The sequence below is a fragment of the Struthio camelus genome, chromosome 5, assembly GCF_040807025.1.
Source record: "Struthio camelus isolate bStrCam1 chromosome 5, bStrCam1.hap1, whole genome shotgun sequence".
Taxonomy (NCBI): domain Eukaryota; kingdom Metazoa; phylum Chordata; class Aves; order Struthioniformes; family Struthionidae; genus Struthio; species Struthio camelus.
The window spans coordinates 44137523-44153950 of record NC_090946.1 but is presented as its reverse complement, the minus strand read 5'-3'; the positions used below and the strand labels follow the sequence as shown (position 1 = coordinate 44153950).

The following is a 16428-nucleotide window of genomic DNA, read 5'->3' as shown; positions in this document are numbered from 1 at the left end:
AGTAGAAAAGAGAAAAGCAGCACTTGGTCTCTTTTCATTTAGAAGCCTGTATTCCCCCCCTGCCCACTCTCCCCCCCCCCCCCCCCAAAAAAAAAAAGCTTGCTTGCTTGCGCCATATTCTGTTCTGCACCAAACCGATTACTCTTTCAAGTGCATAAACTTTATACGTTTGTCAACAAAATAGAGTTTTCAATTTTCTGTAAAATGTAGACCTCCCTGATAAAAGGACCAACTATTTGAGTGACACATGAATTGTCTGCCACCTACTTACCTTTGCTGAGAGGAGGTTTAATTAGAACTGGGTGTTTAATACCACAGGTACTTGTTGACTTCCAGCTCTTCAGAGTTCTTGGAATAAAAAGATCTTGATAAAGAACTGCCCTTCCGCAGCACCTTCATTCGATGTGAGCAGGGAAAACATTGAGCTAAAAACATTCTTATTTAGTAGTCTGGCTTAATTAACAGTCCAATTCACGCTTCTAAAACAGATAACTTTTCAAATAGTTGGTTCTTTTTATTTTAATTCTGTGTATAACTTCAATAGCTGTAAATATCTGTATATTCAGACTTTCCCAAATATCTGTTTGGGGTCAGGCAGGGAGAAGGCCTATGTTTTTCACAATACAAGAATCCTCAGTGCTTCATATTCAGCTAAACTAAATTTTGGAAAAGCCAAACTTGAGAGAGAGAGAAATTTTTAAGCCAAGCAAGTGTATGTAGTGGTATAGCATAGGTTTTCAAGTTTTTGTTTTCCAGGCAGAAATATTATTTAGCTAGAGTTATTAGAAAGAAATTATCAGTGACTTTAATGTCAGCTCCAGTTCTCTTGCAGGGCTTTTATCAAAAAAATGAGTATTTAAAATAAGGACATTCAAAATGGTAGTTCTAAGAAATGCACAGAAAAATTGTTAAATGGAACAGACTAGCAAAAAAGAAGTAAAAACAAGCAACGCAAGTAGTGACATTTGTCTTGCAGTGAGCTTGTCCTGCACCTCACACTCTTCCCATTCACCGTAAGTTGATTCTTCCTCTCTTGCCCACTTGTATTCTTCACTGTGCCCTTCCTCTGTGCAGCTTCCTCCCATATGCCCAGCTCATCTTCTCACTGTTACATCTGTAGTTCTCCTAACTACAAATTTTTGGTACTCCTTTATCCCCTGACTACTAGAAGGCAAGAGGAAGCAGGTTGTTGCTGTTGCTGAGCTTTCACATGTGCTGACTGACCAGACGTTACATGTTTGATTGTCCAGCCAGTAAACAGAATAAAGTAGTTAAGTGTTTTGCTCACAATTTGCCCTTTCCCCTTCGCTTTCAGTAGTAGCAATAATTTAAACCTTTCACTTTCCTAAGAGCCTTTTTTTTTTTCCTCAAAAATTGAAGGAACTTTACATTTTTGTGTTCTTCTCTCAGACTTGTCAATGATCTTTCCATAGTATGCCATGTACCAGTTTATGAATGGATGTGGTATTTTTCAGTAAAGGTTAAGAGGCTTAACTAAACTGCCTGGGGATATGGAATGGTTTTGGAAGTAGTTTAAGAAGAATCCTCTTGTTCTAGTTTATCTTGGTAGGCCTAAATCTGCTCCCGTGGGTTTAGGAGGCTTTAAAAGAACCATGATCTTGAGTTTTCCACATAGGCAAATAAGTACCATGTAGAGCCCTCCAAAGCCTTTTTGGCTTGTGCAAGGGCCAAAGTCACTGGATATAAGAGCTTACCCAGTACTGGAGGGAGGCAGAGGTTGGTTTTTATAGTGTTAAGCTGCAAAGGTTCAAGCAGGTAGGAAGGACCTGAATGTCTTGCTGAGATGTACTGTATTGGAAAACTGGCTTGTAACATACTGTATGTAGTCAACTCCAGCTGATCAAACATCTTACTGAGTTGTTCTGCTTCCAGAAATCCTATCCTAGAAATATTAAAAAATAGGAATGCTTTAGTATCAGGAAAGGAACACTTTCTTTGCAGCTTATTATTTGTTCTGCATTATTCTAGGAGAGTTCTCTGCCTCAGACAGCTCCCTCACAGACATCCAGGAGCAAAGACGGCAGCCCATGCCAGACCCTGGTCTGATGCCCTTGCCTGATTCTGCCTCTGATCTGGACTGGTCAAACTTGGTGGATGCTGCCAAAGCCTTTGAAGGTGAGTTCTCAGAAAGTAATACTTGGAAAGCTGATCTTTCTGTATGCTTCGCTAAGGATTGTTTTTTAATTCTGTCTCTGGCCTTTGTTTTTACTGTTATTATTTCTACTTAGTGTGAAGCTTAAGCTCTTTTAAAGCAGTAACTGGGGTCTCAACAGCCTAGTACTTTGCATTTAATATCCAGGTGCCATTTCTTCATACTGGAATCTGTCTGTGCTACGTTTTGGCCAAATCTCTGTGAAACTGGCTACTTTTATTTAATGTAAGCCAGTCACAGAGATCACAGCTAGCATGGAAAAACATCTGGCACAAAAGTGCAAAGTGAAGCCAAGTAGCAGAGGGAAATGCTAATGACTGCTTATTGTACTAGCAAGAAGTTTGTGTTGCAGCTGAAGTGCACTGCCAAGGTAATTTGGGAAATATGCCTTGTTGGCACATACTTTTCCATTGCCCTTCTTCCCTCTGCCTGTCCAAATACACAGGTTTGCACGTAAGTGTCATTTCATCCTATGGCACTTTCCATCTCTCTGACACTTAATAAACTGAAGAGAACTGTAAACCACTTGGATACATTTGAATTTAAAACAAAATACTCTTCAGCACAAAGGGAGCTTACCTTACAGTTGTTGTAATCTAATGGAAAGGTCTTCTAGGTGCATTAAACTGAAGTGTCTTTTCCTAATATCTGCCTAAGTGTTGTCCTACCTTCATAAAGTTGTTTCCACTGATCTTTGCTCTTTTGGCCATTTATTCTGCATGGTACAAGAAGGCTGTGAAGTAACTTGCTGTCTGTTGCTTCCTTGGCTGTTCTCTGGTAGTAGCTATATGAGTCAGTAAGACAGTGCATGTCTAAGCTAGTGTTCAAGATGTGTATACTCTGCTCTATTGCTGTAGGAGTTTGTAGGGTCAGCATGTCTCATTTCTGTTCAAAAGGTCTCCCCTTTTTTTGCTGGATTTCATTGACTCTCCTCATCAACCTGAATTGCTCACTTTTGCAGGTCCCAAACTCGCTCGTGTTTTTCTTCTAAAATGTGTGAACAAAGTCACTGTAGTGAAGGTAACAAACTGACAGCTCAAATCAAGAAAAGCTGGGGCAATGTGTTGGCAGCTTCATCTCACCGCTGCAAAAATATGTTCAAATTTGACTTAGAAGAGAACAGCTATATGATGTCAGTGTAATTCCAGTCTGTAGCCTTTGCCTGGGTACCAGCAGGGGCAGACAACTAGCAAGCAGTCTAAATAATTCTAAATAATTCTGACTTGTGATTCTGGAGACCCCTTCTCTACACAATTGGTTGGTGTCTTCAGCACAAGGCTCTGGAGTTATAACCAGTGATAACTGCAAACAGCTGGAACAAAACCTGCTTGGATTTCTGAGCTACCTCAAGCTTTGGTACTCTGTTTCAAAGAAAGAGAGAGAGGAGCAGGAAAAGTTCCACCAGAAGTAACGCATGTTAATTTTAGCCTCACTGAAAGCACAGAATAAAACATTTGCCAAGCAGAAAAAGACAGTATTGTTCTACTTCCACTGAGAGACCAGCAGCTGCTGAGGAAAAGAGAGGCTATTTGATTAAGCTAGAAATGTTTACGTTACTGTTTGCACCAAGAAACTCCACAGGTGGGGGAGGAGGGTTGGCTGCAGTCATTCAACATGTAATAGTGATTTAGAGAAGTGTTAAAGCATAAATGAGCGGTTGCAAGACAAAAAAAAGTATAGACAGGGAAGAGATTTCACATCTCAGACTGAAAACATGTTATATAAATGCAGAAGGAAAAGTTTTTCATTCTGAAAAATGACACTGGTCAGTTTACTTTCCACAGGTAAATTGTGTACAGTGAGCTTTTCTTTTTTCAAGATAAAGGGATGCTCTGTGGAGTGAAGGAAGCTAAATACAGATACTAAGTTTCTGGGTAGTGTCCTGCAGTGGTACCCAGGGAGTTCTGCACAGCCCTTGTTGATCCAGCTCAGCTTCTTGCCTGTCTTCGAGCTGACCTTGGGTGGACACTGCTGGCACCACTGCCATATCTCTGCTTTTCACTCTCTAGCATTTCCCTTCCAGGAGAGCTTGTTAGCCTGTGGGTGATGCAGGATCTGCGTGATTGTGCAGTGCTCTACCAGAGCTAGTACGTACACCTGGAATCCAATACAATAGACAACCTGATACAAACACTTTGTATGCCAGTTCATTTCTGTCAAATGTATGTTTGCATTTCCTGTCCTCTTATCTTGAGATAGACCACTTGGATTGCTTTGAGATCCTGCAGTGTAGCTATTACACTGTCCAAAAACAAATCATCGTTACAGTTTCTGTTGCTTTTCTCTCTATGTGCATCTCTTCAGTTCAGCGAGCTTCATTCTTTGCTGCTACTGATGAAAACCACAGACCTGTGAGCTCTGCCTCCTGTAGTGATCAGGCTGAGGACCAGCTTACTGCACAGATAAAGCCTTATACAGGGTAAGTAAATATATCAGATAGGTAGGTTTCCCCAACTAGAAACTGGGGAAAAGAGTGGAAACATCTTTCTTTGGAAGCCATGCCTAGACCTCACAGAAGAACCTCTTTTCACAAATTCTCCTGAAAAAGCTGGGAAATGAAAACAGAAGAATCATAAGTACAATTTAACCTTTGTGCAAGCTTTTTTGTTGTTGTTGTTGGAGATGTTTGAGTGTATCCAAGGCTATAGTATTACAAGGTGCACATGATAAGCAGAAGTAGAGAGAAACCAAGTGATGGGATGACCCCAATTACTCATGTATTAAATTTGTTCTGTTGATTAATCTGCTGCACATGTTACATGTTCTCTTTTTGTTAGGTACTTTTTGTTAATATTGTGAAATCGTAATGTTCCCTAGTGCACACATGCACAAAGCCATTTGGTATAGATAAGGCTGTTAGATATGCTATTTGAAGACAGCAAATCCTGTCAATGCCTACTTTTGTTTCCTGCTCTCAACAGTAAAGAATCTCCTCCAACTCTCGCCTCTAAAGTGGACCAACTGGAAGGTTTACTGAAGATGCTGCAAGAGGATTTAAGGAAGGTAAACATTCGATCTACAGAAAATCTGTAAGGCATATGTTTTCAGAGCTGACAAGTGATATTAATAACTGTGTAATCCAGCTTTGCTATGCCTCAGCCTATAACAGTCTCATCCTTTTGTGAGGAAACAATGTTTCTTTATTACTTTTATCAGGCTGTAGTTTCAGTTATGCAAGGCGAGGGTGGAGTGTCTCAATTTTAGGCATCTGACTCCTGCTTAAATTAGGAGGGTGATTCAGAGCACTTCCACTCCTAATTCAGGCGACTATGGGAGAAGGCTGAAGCTGCATGGAAATATTTCCTGCTGATGTTGAAAGGTCTGCAGTGTCATCTAAATGTACAATTTCTACTATGGAAACTTTCTCTGTTATCCTGATGCCTGCTTGATGCAGGGAAGATCTGCTGTGGTCAAATGAAAAGTCTCTTGTGTGGCAAAGCATTTACAGAAAAGTTTCCTATCCTTGTTTAGTTAACCCTGAGCCACCGTACATACGGAGGACTGCATGAACAGTTTTATTTCCTCATTTGGGGAGCCAGCTTCTGTAATAGAATTTAATATAGAGAAATCCTGTTCATTCAAGCCAGAAGTGAGGGATGAAATGTCACAAATGTCCCATAGGGATAAAATGTGTGTTAATGCACATAAAATTCTTATGAAGGATGAGGCTTATGGTCTGTAAGAGATTCTTGCCTATTGGTATAGATAGGAAGCATGACTTAGAATTTTAACTAAGATTTGTATTTTTCCTTCATGCCTAAGGAAAAAGAGGACAAAGCCAGTCTTCAGGCTGAAGTACAACATTTGCGGGAAGACAACTTGCGATTACAGGAGGAATCTCAGAATGCAACTGAGAAACTGAAGAAATTCACTGAATGGGTTTTCAACACAATTGATATGAACTAAAGAACAGTGTACGGGGAAGCAAACTATCCATTATGAATATTATTAGTGGGACTTAAGCTTTAACGCCACCTTAATCATGACATGTGAAAGTATAGTCAGAGCACTTCCCTGTCCTTCATCCTCCAGTAATCCTTTTTTGCATCTCTGCGCGCACTCAGAACAATTGCAGATCAACAATCAATGTCTGCCTTTTGTAGAAAAACAAAAAGTAAATAATTTTAAAAAGGTAAAATAAAAGTTTAACTGCTAAAATGTGAATGTCTATTTTTTGCACATTGTCTCTTTATCTGTTATGTACAAAATGATTTGGAGGCTGGATCAGGTTTGCTGTTCCCTCTGCCTCTGTTTCCATTAACTCTTTTCTCTCTTTTTCAGGTAATCTGCTTTTCCTTGCAGCTTTGGCAAATATTATGACATCTAGACAATTAGAAAGAAATGTTTATTTTACTGCTTTTCTTACGTTGTTTTCTGAAGTATGCCACAGACAAGGGGATGTAATGCAATGTTTTAGGTGTCTCTTTAGCAATTTGCGCTTGATTGCTAGTGCTACCTTCCCATATGTTACAGAGAACATGTGTCCATAGTGTATGGTACAGTACAACCAGCATCATAATATTTGAGGAGAGACCAGAGACTTGAGCCGTGGGTGAGGCATATTATTACACATCTATTGCATTAGCATTTCTGGTTGCCTTTGTTTCCTGTGGAAACAATGGCTGCGAGTAAGTTTATGAACAACAAAACTAGGCATGCTGCAGTTTATACTGTATCAGGCCGGCTGAGAGATACTGAGTACTGTTGCTGTACCGCTTAAGTACAGTCCCCTACCCTTCCAGGGGAATCTGTTACTTGCATATGTGCAGAAGACTTTGGCTGAAGTTGTAAAGAGAGAAAGATTTTTTTTCTCCCCCCTCCTTGAACTCTATATTTCCTGGAAAATCCACATAAACCATCTCAGCATCTTGGTGCACCTGCCTTCCCATTCCATGTCTCTGGACTTCTCAGATCATAACAGATTTGAGAAATGTTTATTAGACTTGTGTTTTACTATGTGACAGGTCTTATAAATCCTTTAGTTTCACAAACAGAGGAATAGAAAAAGGTGAAACTAGAGAAGTTTATTTTTTCAAAGTAAGGGGATAGGACTGGAGCTCTGAAAACCCGAATTCCCAATGGCACTGTCTAGCATGAGATTTCCCAACCTGCTGGGTACCAGGAAAGTTAACTCCTTCTTTGAAGGAAAAACTAACTTGCCACAACATATCACCTCTCCAGAAAACATCTCGTGGGTGTTAGAATACAACTTTTAGGCACTGCAGTCTGCACGAGCACTGAACCATGCAGCCTGCTGAGAAACCTTTCCTGCTCCACTCTTAGTATGCCGTCACTACCTTAATAAACATTGCCTTGCATAAGGTGCAGTATGTTTTGGGGTTAATTTCAAGAACATCCTCTCCCTCCCCTTTGCCATGCTCTCAAATAAACAAAGTAAAGTCATCAGGCATGGTCTTGCCACAGAAACTTCAAATCAATCTCTTCAGACCCCTTTTTCATGCTCTTTAGTTGTGCTTCACACAAGTACACACCACACTTCAACCTCAAACTTCATTTGTGATGCTAATCCCCATGGAGTTCTTCTCTAATGCTTTGTCATGGAAATGGATCTTTGGAACTATTTCTGGAGTGCTTTTGTAAAGGTTTGGAATGTTCTGGGTTTTTTAATGACTTGTATGAAGGAGATTTATATAATGCCTGATACTATTTGTAAATGGGAAATATTGCTAACATCTCTGAGCATCCTGAAGTCTTGCTTATTCTTTTATTTTTAAGTTTGTTTTGGTTTTTATTTTATTTCAAAAAAATATTTTGGGACTTGGGGCAGACTATTTATTAGAGTTTTGCAACAGAGTTCTTCTTGTATGATGCCACTCAAGGCTACTTGTAAAGTTCTGACAATAAAACTCATTTTAAAGGCTCTTCTAAACCATTTTCTTGTGATTTTGTTGAGTTTGTTTAAAACTTTCCATTGTTCCCATTTCTTCCTGCTTTCTCCCTGTGTTGCTTTCCTCAGTGCTTTGAGACTGAAGAATTTCATTCTCTATTAGTTTTCTTCTTTTTGTCCCTGTGAAGGCCATCACTTGGTGTTTACATGCACACTTCATCCCTTCATTTTTTGCTTGTGTTAGTGCACAAATTTGTTCTCCCTCCATTTACAGTACTTTTTCTTTATTGTCAACTTTTTATTACCTTTAGTGGCCCTCTGAGCTTCCCCAGGCTGATACAGTAAAGGAGGGGTAGCATTTTTGTATCCCTTCTCATTATTCTATAATTTATTTGGAAGTTAAAGCTCATCTAGATCAAAACCCAACTTGCCTAAGGGCGCACACAGCTTTTCACATCCCAGAGCCGATCTGCGAGCATGCCACATTGGGTGTTCAGCTGGTGGGAGCAGGGGGCAGATATTCTGTTTTGTTTTCCAGATCTTCCCCTTGGACACAGGAAGTGACCTTGGAGATGTTTTCAACGGATTTTTCCAAGCTCGTGGATCAGCATTCTGCACTGCTGGAGAATGTGGAACTAGCTCTACAGGAAAGCTTCCTGGTTCATTGAATGGATCCTTTGAAGACACATGGGGAAAGAAAATCTGTCTCTAGCACTGAAATACCTGACCGAGAGAGCTCTGAGGCAGTAGCAACAAATACAAGCATCTGATTGCAAGACAAGTAGATGCCGTCTTACCATTTGTAATAGGTTGCTGGTAGCTGAATTGAAAACAGTTTCCTGCAGGTCAAGGAATTAATTATGAACCCACATTCATAATTAATTCATGGAGGAAGTTCCCATGCTTCACGATACGCATTGGCAGCTCGGCCTAGACGAGGGCAAGATCCAACTTGCAGGCTTTTCCTCACAGCCTTGAGTAGTTATGCGTTGGCCTAAGTAGTAGGCTGGTTGTTTGTGTGAGGAGTTTGGGTAGAAGGAGTTATTTCAGCCCTTTTTCCCCCAAAATAGATTATGGAAATGCTCAGTTTTATATTCCTAGTCTACATTTCAGTGCTGAGTTGCTGTTCTCCCTGTAATTCGGTGTTTTGGAAAGCCAAGGGCAGCTGGTACAGCAGCAGAAAACTGCCCTTTCTCCAGCCCTCATGCTCACGGAAGGGGGCTGCAACTGCTGGTGGAATGATGAAAATAATGCTCTTAGGGAGTGAAGCAGAGCGTAGGTAACAGGAAAGAGGTGAGCTGTCAGGCACGCAGGAAGCGATGGGACTGAGAGGAGAGGTTGGTGGCAAGGAGGCTGGGGAGCTAACTATGGGGTTAAGAGAGGTATGTTGTGGGGATGAAATGCAAGGCATTCAATTTTGCTCCTCTAAAAGTGTGGTTACTGTATTATAGTCTATTATTTCTGTAGAAAGCTATGATATGTTCCAGACCCTGATGAATAGGTGTTGTGAGAAAGCCTTTTTTCCCCCCAGCTTTTCCTTGAGCAGGAAAGGGACCCGCAAATGTTCCTCATGAACCAGACACAATCTGGGGGTTTTTTGTTTGTTTTTAAGACCTTTACATAAGGCCCTTCTCTCATCTCATGGTGTCATCTTTTGGGTTGTTAACAAATCCTCTTTTAATGCATTCTGCTGTCTCCTAGCAATTCAGTATGGTGTTAGTCCTGTATGTGAGCAGCGAGACAGCAGGGGAACAGAGGCGGTTGCTGTTTACCAGCTTCTGTGGTATCCAAAATTGGATTCTCTGGGGGAGAGGTGGCATCAGCCCTCCTCCACCACTACAATGGGAACAGAGACCTGGGCTTTGCTGAGGTGATTACTAGTGGACAGGAGCTGGGTGGTAAGATGATAAAGCTTGTAAAGATCCCTTCATCTTTTCCTGTTTTTAGCTCTGGTGAGGAAATCCTCACTGTGGTGTTTGCAAGGTGAAGCTAGAGGAGAAAAACGGCTCGTAGAAGTATTTCCTCCAAGCTGTGCAATAAGAGCCCCTTTTCCTTCCAAGTTTCCACTTAGGCACGGTGCAAAGAGAATGAGGCCAAGGAGTTTGCGCATCAGACTTGTCGGCTCACAGCTCTTGGAGGCTGAGATCTGGATTCGGGGCTCCCTATTTCCCCCTGGCAACCAGTGGCTGATGGCAGTGATTTAGACCCCCTTCCCACCTGGAAGCAGGGGCTATCCAGGGGGAAACAGGCCCTCTCCCACTTACTGCAGCAGCCTGGCTCTGGGTGTTGGTGGTGCTCAGCTGTGGGGAGCAGGCAGCTTGTGCTGGGCAGTGGGGAGGAGGGGAGGGTTGCCCTGTTCAGTATGTGAGGCATGAGCAGGTAACTCCCTCTCTCCAGCTTCTCCTGCACTTGCAGGGGCATGTCTCCTTCCAGCAGGTGATTTCTGTATGTCACAACCAGGTTGTGTTTCTGCCTGGAAGTTTGGTGTCTGCATAACTTTAATTAAAGTGGGCTGGGTTGTTTGTGGCAGAGCAAAGTGCTGAGAACTCTAACAGGAAATAAAACCAGGGTGTCGCAGTCATCTGCAAGGCCTCTCAAAGCCAGAGCGGTAGGGGCCACAGGGTGCACAGGGTTATAGCAGCATTGGATAACCCAGGCTGAAAGGGACCTTCAGAGCTGTCTAGTCCAACCTCCTGCTCAAAGCAGGGGCAGCTGTGAGGTCAGAGCAGGTTACCTGGGACTTTATCTTGTCGGGTCTTGAAAATCTCCAAGGAAGAAGATGGTAGAACCTCTCTGGGCCTCTATTCCAAAGCATGGCTGTCCTCATTATGAAAAAGTTTCCCTGTTTACCAAGGTACTTAGTAGAAATGCGTAACCTTAGCAATTGCGGACTCCATTATGCCTAGACTGCTCCAGCAGCTCATGAAACAGGAGTCAGTACCCTCCTCCTCGAAAAGCTGATGTGCTGTCCCCTGCCTAGTGCCTACCATGGTAGTGCCAGCCCGGGGCAGGGAGCGGAGCCTGGCCTTTGGCTTTCCTTTTCACAAGCCTGGCAGGCAGGAGGCCCTGCTAGCTTGGAGCTTGCCAAGCTTCCCCCATGCAACGGATCAGAACTGGAGCCTGGACGTGCTCCTTCCTTTGTACCTTCTTGCAAGATACAAAGCGTTTGGCTGTTGGCCAAGTATCAAACTCTCTCAGCTACTTTTAAAGCATATATACCTATCTATTTCTCCGTATCTGTTTGTGTGCTAGCACTAGTGAATTCCCTACGCTACTGTTCTGATTTTTTTCCAGAGGTTTCTCATTTGTGTACCCAGTTATATTTATTCATATTCTAACAAAGGCCTGGATTGAACCACCTGAGCCTGCTGCCTATAGCACTGTGTGTGAGAAGGCTGCGCGTGCTGCCACATCAGGCACTGCAGCTGCTGGGCAGAAGGACACTCTTGCCAGCCAAAGGAGGCGCATCAGCTTTCAGCACACAAAGAATTCAGAGGCTGAAACTAGCACGTGTCCAAGGACCAGAGCCGAACACAGTTTCCTAACCTCATGTTGCGGTAGCGGTCAATGTCACCAGCTAGTAATTAAAAGGAGATTTCATGTGTCAGGGGCAGGAAAACAGGGATTTGTCCTGCTGCCATTTCAAACTTCATGCTTGTTCTTTTCTCTTGCTTCCTCTTACCTGCTCCTGCACCTTTCTTCCGTGAGAGTTTGTTCATTTTGTCTGAGCATTTGGGACTGCTGTTCTGCCTGCCAGTATTTGGTGTAGTGAGAGTGACTGCTGCTCCCATTCTGGCAGCAAAACTGGCTGCGAGTCCCTGAGCTGAAAGGTGAGAAGTGATTCAAGCAATTGAAGTACTTCACTGAACAAAACAACTTGACTGCTCACTTTGTTTTTGTGAAAGGGGTCAAGGCAAATTTGCATCATCGTTGCGTCTCACACCCAAAGTTGAGTTTGCTTAACTGGAGCTGGGAAGCTCAGCTGGTAATTTATCTGAATGGAAGGAACAAGTTATGTCATGCCCGAAGAGCTGTGTACTGGAGATAAAGCCTGGGACGTGCCTGCCCACGTACACCAGAGACAACGAACGTGCACCTGCTCGGCACTTCATTGCCTGTGGGTTTCTGCAGTGTCTGGATAGCTCAGTGCAGCTGTGCGAGGAGGTGTGTCCCAGAGCTCTGCTGTGCTAACTTCTGCTACAAGCATAGGGTGGATCGCAGTTTGGGGAGATTTCAGAGACCCTTCGTTTCTTCCCTGAGCCATCCTATGTGATCCTAATGGGAGGATGATATAAATATATGTGCATATCTTTATCTTTGACATTCTTTAACATTCTTTGCATCTTTAACATTCTTTGCAATTTTTTTAGAGGAGGCTGTTCCAAGCTGACTGTGTGCAAATGAATACCTTTGACAAACGATGTTATTCCTTGTCACTGCTTAACATTGGTAGAGTAGCGTCAGCCCTTAAGCATCATCTCTGGCACTACAACCTGTGAGTCCTACTAGAATTGTTGACTGGCAAACAGCTTTGTGTCCTTCCTCACTTTATACTCTAAGGTTCACGTTCAACGTGCAGCCTGGAGGTAGAGAGAGTAGGAGTAGAGAGATATGTAGAGCCAGCTTCTTCCTTACCAAGTGTTTGCCTTTTTCTTAATGTAGATGTCTGCCTGTTTTGCCATACTTAGGACTATTGAAGCTGGAGAATTTTTCATGCATTAATTTTTCAAGATGATCAATATATCTGTCATGGAGGGCAAACTTCTAAAAGCTGCTCTGTAAGTCACTTGTCCTCTCCACTTCTTGGTAACTGTTTAAGTGCCAAGCAAGGAGAAGTTTTCTGCAGTTTGAGATTACACCTATTGCATGGAGTCTCCTCCTTGTCTGTGGTTTCTTTTTCAAGGCTTCCTTGACCTAAAAGCTATGTTGAAATTAGCGTTAATCTCAGACTTTTGTTTCGTTTTATTTTGGTTTGGGTTTTTTTGCCTCAGTTCAGAATTCTCAGTTCTCAGCTGATTAAGTTCTCTACTTAAAAACTGATTTAAACCTGCAATTTGTAGGCAGGTTTGTCTTCTAACATGAGCAATCATGTAGGCAGCCAAAATACGGGATATATATCAGCATACATAGAGGAGATGGATCAGAATTACAGCATGCATTGTGGGTGTCCAGTCTGCTGTAAGATGTTCTCTCCAAGTCCTGCTATTCCTGCTTTCTTGGGAGAGCTACCTGTATAATGTCTCTGTGGCTGGAATGGACTGAAGTGAAGGGACAGAATAAGAAATGCCTCACAGAAAGGTGCTGGTAGGCAACAACGTCCCCATTAGAGGTCAAGAAAAGACAGACAAGTTCCCCACACAACATCAATAGAGCAGCCACAGCTGGCCTGGACAAGAACCCTTGAGGTATTTTCCCAGAAACCTAGTGGCCAGCAGAACAGGAAAAACCAGGGCTTCTCTCTGTGAGGCGCTGATCACTTCATGAAAAGAGAAAAGGGAGAGGCAGACTGAAACTGCGCGTGTAGGAACACACCATTGCATCTTTATTATTGAAGTTTCCAGAGCCAGAAGTAACAGAGCAGTCTCGAAAAATGCCTTTGAGAACAAAGAGGAAAACTTTGTTTTACCTTCATTAATTTATCTTTTTTTTCCTCTCTCTCCTTAAGGGATGCTATGCACTTGCAGTTGAGCCTGTTTTAGAGTAGACTATATTAGTTTTATAAGGGGTAGATTTACAAAGATCAATTAGCACTATCTAAATATATAGATAAGAGCTTTATTGGTTTCACAAAGCACTAGAAAGGGTGAAATGCTGAATTCCTGCTGGCTCCTGAACTCCAGGAAGGGGCCCAAATTTTTCAAATGCACAACAGGACTCGTGGAGTCTGAGCTGGGTTTTCAAAAGTGCCTGAACAGCTGAGGTGCTAAACTCACTGTAAGCCTGAGGTACTCCTGCAAATACCATCAGACCCACCCTGCGCACCTGCAGACGTCAGCCTGCCTTTGGATCCCTGGCGGAGGCTGTACGCAGCGTTGAGCCTGGAGAAGGCTGGCTGACCTGTTTTCTGGACTATTGCATTTGAAATTCTGGTTGTTAAGCTAAGCACAAGCTTGAGGGAGTAAGCTGATCACCTCTGTGCTACAGCTAATGAGCTTTCCCTGTGTACGCCGAGTTAGATGCAGTGAGAGCTTTTGTGGACTTTGCCAAAGGCAGGATATAGCTTTCATACAGTGGCCTGAGCCAGGATGACAAATCCTGTGTTCCAGGTCCTTGCTACATACATCCCAGTGTGTTGCACTCCTGCTTGAGTGGTGTGCACTGGAAAAAGCAAGTAACTGCTCATTTATGAGTGGAGATGAGCCAGGGAGGCCTAGTTTTCATTTACTTTACCTTCAATTTGAATTTGGCAAATTCTCATCAGTAAAACTTTGTTTATTGCAAGTCCAGCAGCAGCTGTGGTTTGGACCTGGCTTGTATTTTTCCTATACCTTCTCCTGACAGGTTTGGTTAAATGTTTCTGGGGTTGCCATGTTGTAGAAAGAAATAAACCGGAATGAGTGATTTAAATCAACAGTGTTTAAGCAATTGAAACTTATCATTGAATGCACAGGAAGCTATTATAGAAGAGATTTTAATTCTGTTTTTTATGTATACTTTTACTGAAAAAAGATGTATTGATTCTCAGTGTTTCTCATACTGAAGCATGTTGATTTGCAACTAAACATGATCCTTTATTGTAATTCCAGTATAATTGCTTTATCAGGGGATACATTAATTGCTGTAATACATACACTAAAAATGATAACGAAAACCATAGAAACCATACCATACAAACCCTACACAGAATCTGCACATAGTCTAACATGTCATTTATATTTCTAATGTTTATGTTTTCATTATGTCAGTAAATGATGGAAAATGCATTCCTTTTTTTGATTAATTTTAACTCCTAACTTGCATCAGTTCAGACACAAACTGATATTTAGTACAAAAAAAGCAAATTTTGAAATTATCCCTTTTAAAATAATATTAAGTAAGATATAATAGGAAAACAAGTTCATTAGAACTCATTTTCTGTTTCAAACTAGAAGCTATTATCTTTGGTTATTTAACTGAACTGATTAATCCAGGTCGCATAACTTTTGGAGTTACTAAATCTCTGTTTTTTCCAAGATTAGAAGAAGAAGAAAAATAGCTTTCTTTAGTTTCCCATTTGTTTCTCGGTTTTGAATGAGCTGGTCAATGCATCACACTAACTGGAAAACTGAAATGAGAAAATAGTCTGCACCTGCACAAGGAGTACCTGTTACTGAGAGACTGTTTTAGAGCTTTAGCGAACAGTGGTTCCAGGTTCTTAGTCACTGATTTCCATCAATTCATTGGATTTCCTGGTTTTTTTATGTGCTAGAAAAAAGGCCTGCTGGAGCTATTTTTGTATAATTTCAATAATACCAGCAGATTATAATGTGTCTCCTGTATATTGGTATATGTTGGCATTATTTTAAAAACAGAGTCACTAAGCTGAATTTACACGTGTGAACAGGGCCTAGAGCATGGTCTTGGGACTCAAGAGTTCAACGATTCTGTTCCCACATCTGTCCCTGCTTCTGCCATGGGACCAGAGGGGAAGTCACAAAGATTCCTGCCATCCAAAGTACAGAAAAGTGCCGCACAGCCAGTCGTCAAGATACCAGCACTCATTGCTTGACTACTGCTGTGCGCTCATGAGGCCAAGTCTTGTATGTAGGGCAGAACAAAAAACATTACTTAGAATGAGTACTTACAAATGAAGGTACTCAAAATTAGCAGCAACTTTGGAAGCTGTTTTAATCTCTTAGCGCTGTCCACCTCCGAAGACCTCTGCAATCTTGGTCTGATAACATGTTTCAGGAACTACCTGTCAGGTGAGTTTTGAGACGTACAGTAATCCATTAATTGCTTGCTTTGCTAATCAGACTATTTAGTACTCTGTCATGCTATAGTATCAGTTAGCCTTACAGAGGCTCTTTAAATCCTGATGGCATGTTTGCATTTGCCTACCATGGAAAAATGCTTGAATGCCAAATAAATTTGTTTTTACATTTTCAGAGACTGATCTAGGCCTCACAAACAGAAACTGGCTGATTTAGAAATAAAAAAAAAAAAAAAAAAGAAAAAAACATGGACAAAGAATGGCTTCCTGTCTGCAGCCATCTGTAAACTTAATGCCCGGCTGATGACACCTGAAAGTTTTTTCTGCTGCCCTATCTGTGCTATGAGCTGATTTTGTTGATTTAGTGTCTAAGACCAGATAAGTTAGTAAATGGGTTCTTAGTGAACTGAAATATTTTTTTAGTTATTTTCATTTGGACATAAATTGATACTAATAAAATAAGACTTTTTTGGACATAAAAGTAGTATTCTGTCT

At 41.7% G+C, this 16428-nt stretch overlaps 1 protein-coding gene across 16 annotated transcripts in view; it reads left to right on the top strand.

Moving 5' to 3' along the window:
- SIPA1L1 (signal induced proliferation associated 1 like 1) overlaps positions 1-8066 on the top strand; it is a 229065-nt gene extending 220999 nt beyond the window's left edge. For all 16 annotated transcript variants that reach the window (XM_068946113.1, XM_068946100.1, XM_068946115.1 and 13 more), the window contains 4 exons: positions 1990-2136; positions 4478-4592; positions 5095-5176; positions 5936-8066. In XM_068946113.1, coding sequence (XP_068802214.1) covers positions 1990-2136; positions 4478-4592; positions 5095-5176; positions 5936-6079 — 488 coding nt within the window. In that variant the 3' untranslated portion in view covers positions 6080-8066. The remainder of the gene's footprint in view (positions 1-1989; positions 2137-4477; positions 4593-5094; positions 5177-5935) is intronic.
- The last annotated feature ends 8362 nt before the right edge of the window (positions 8067-16428 follow it).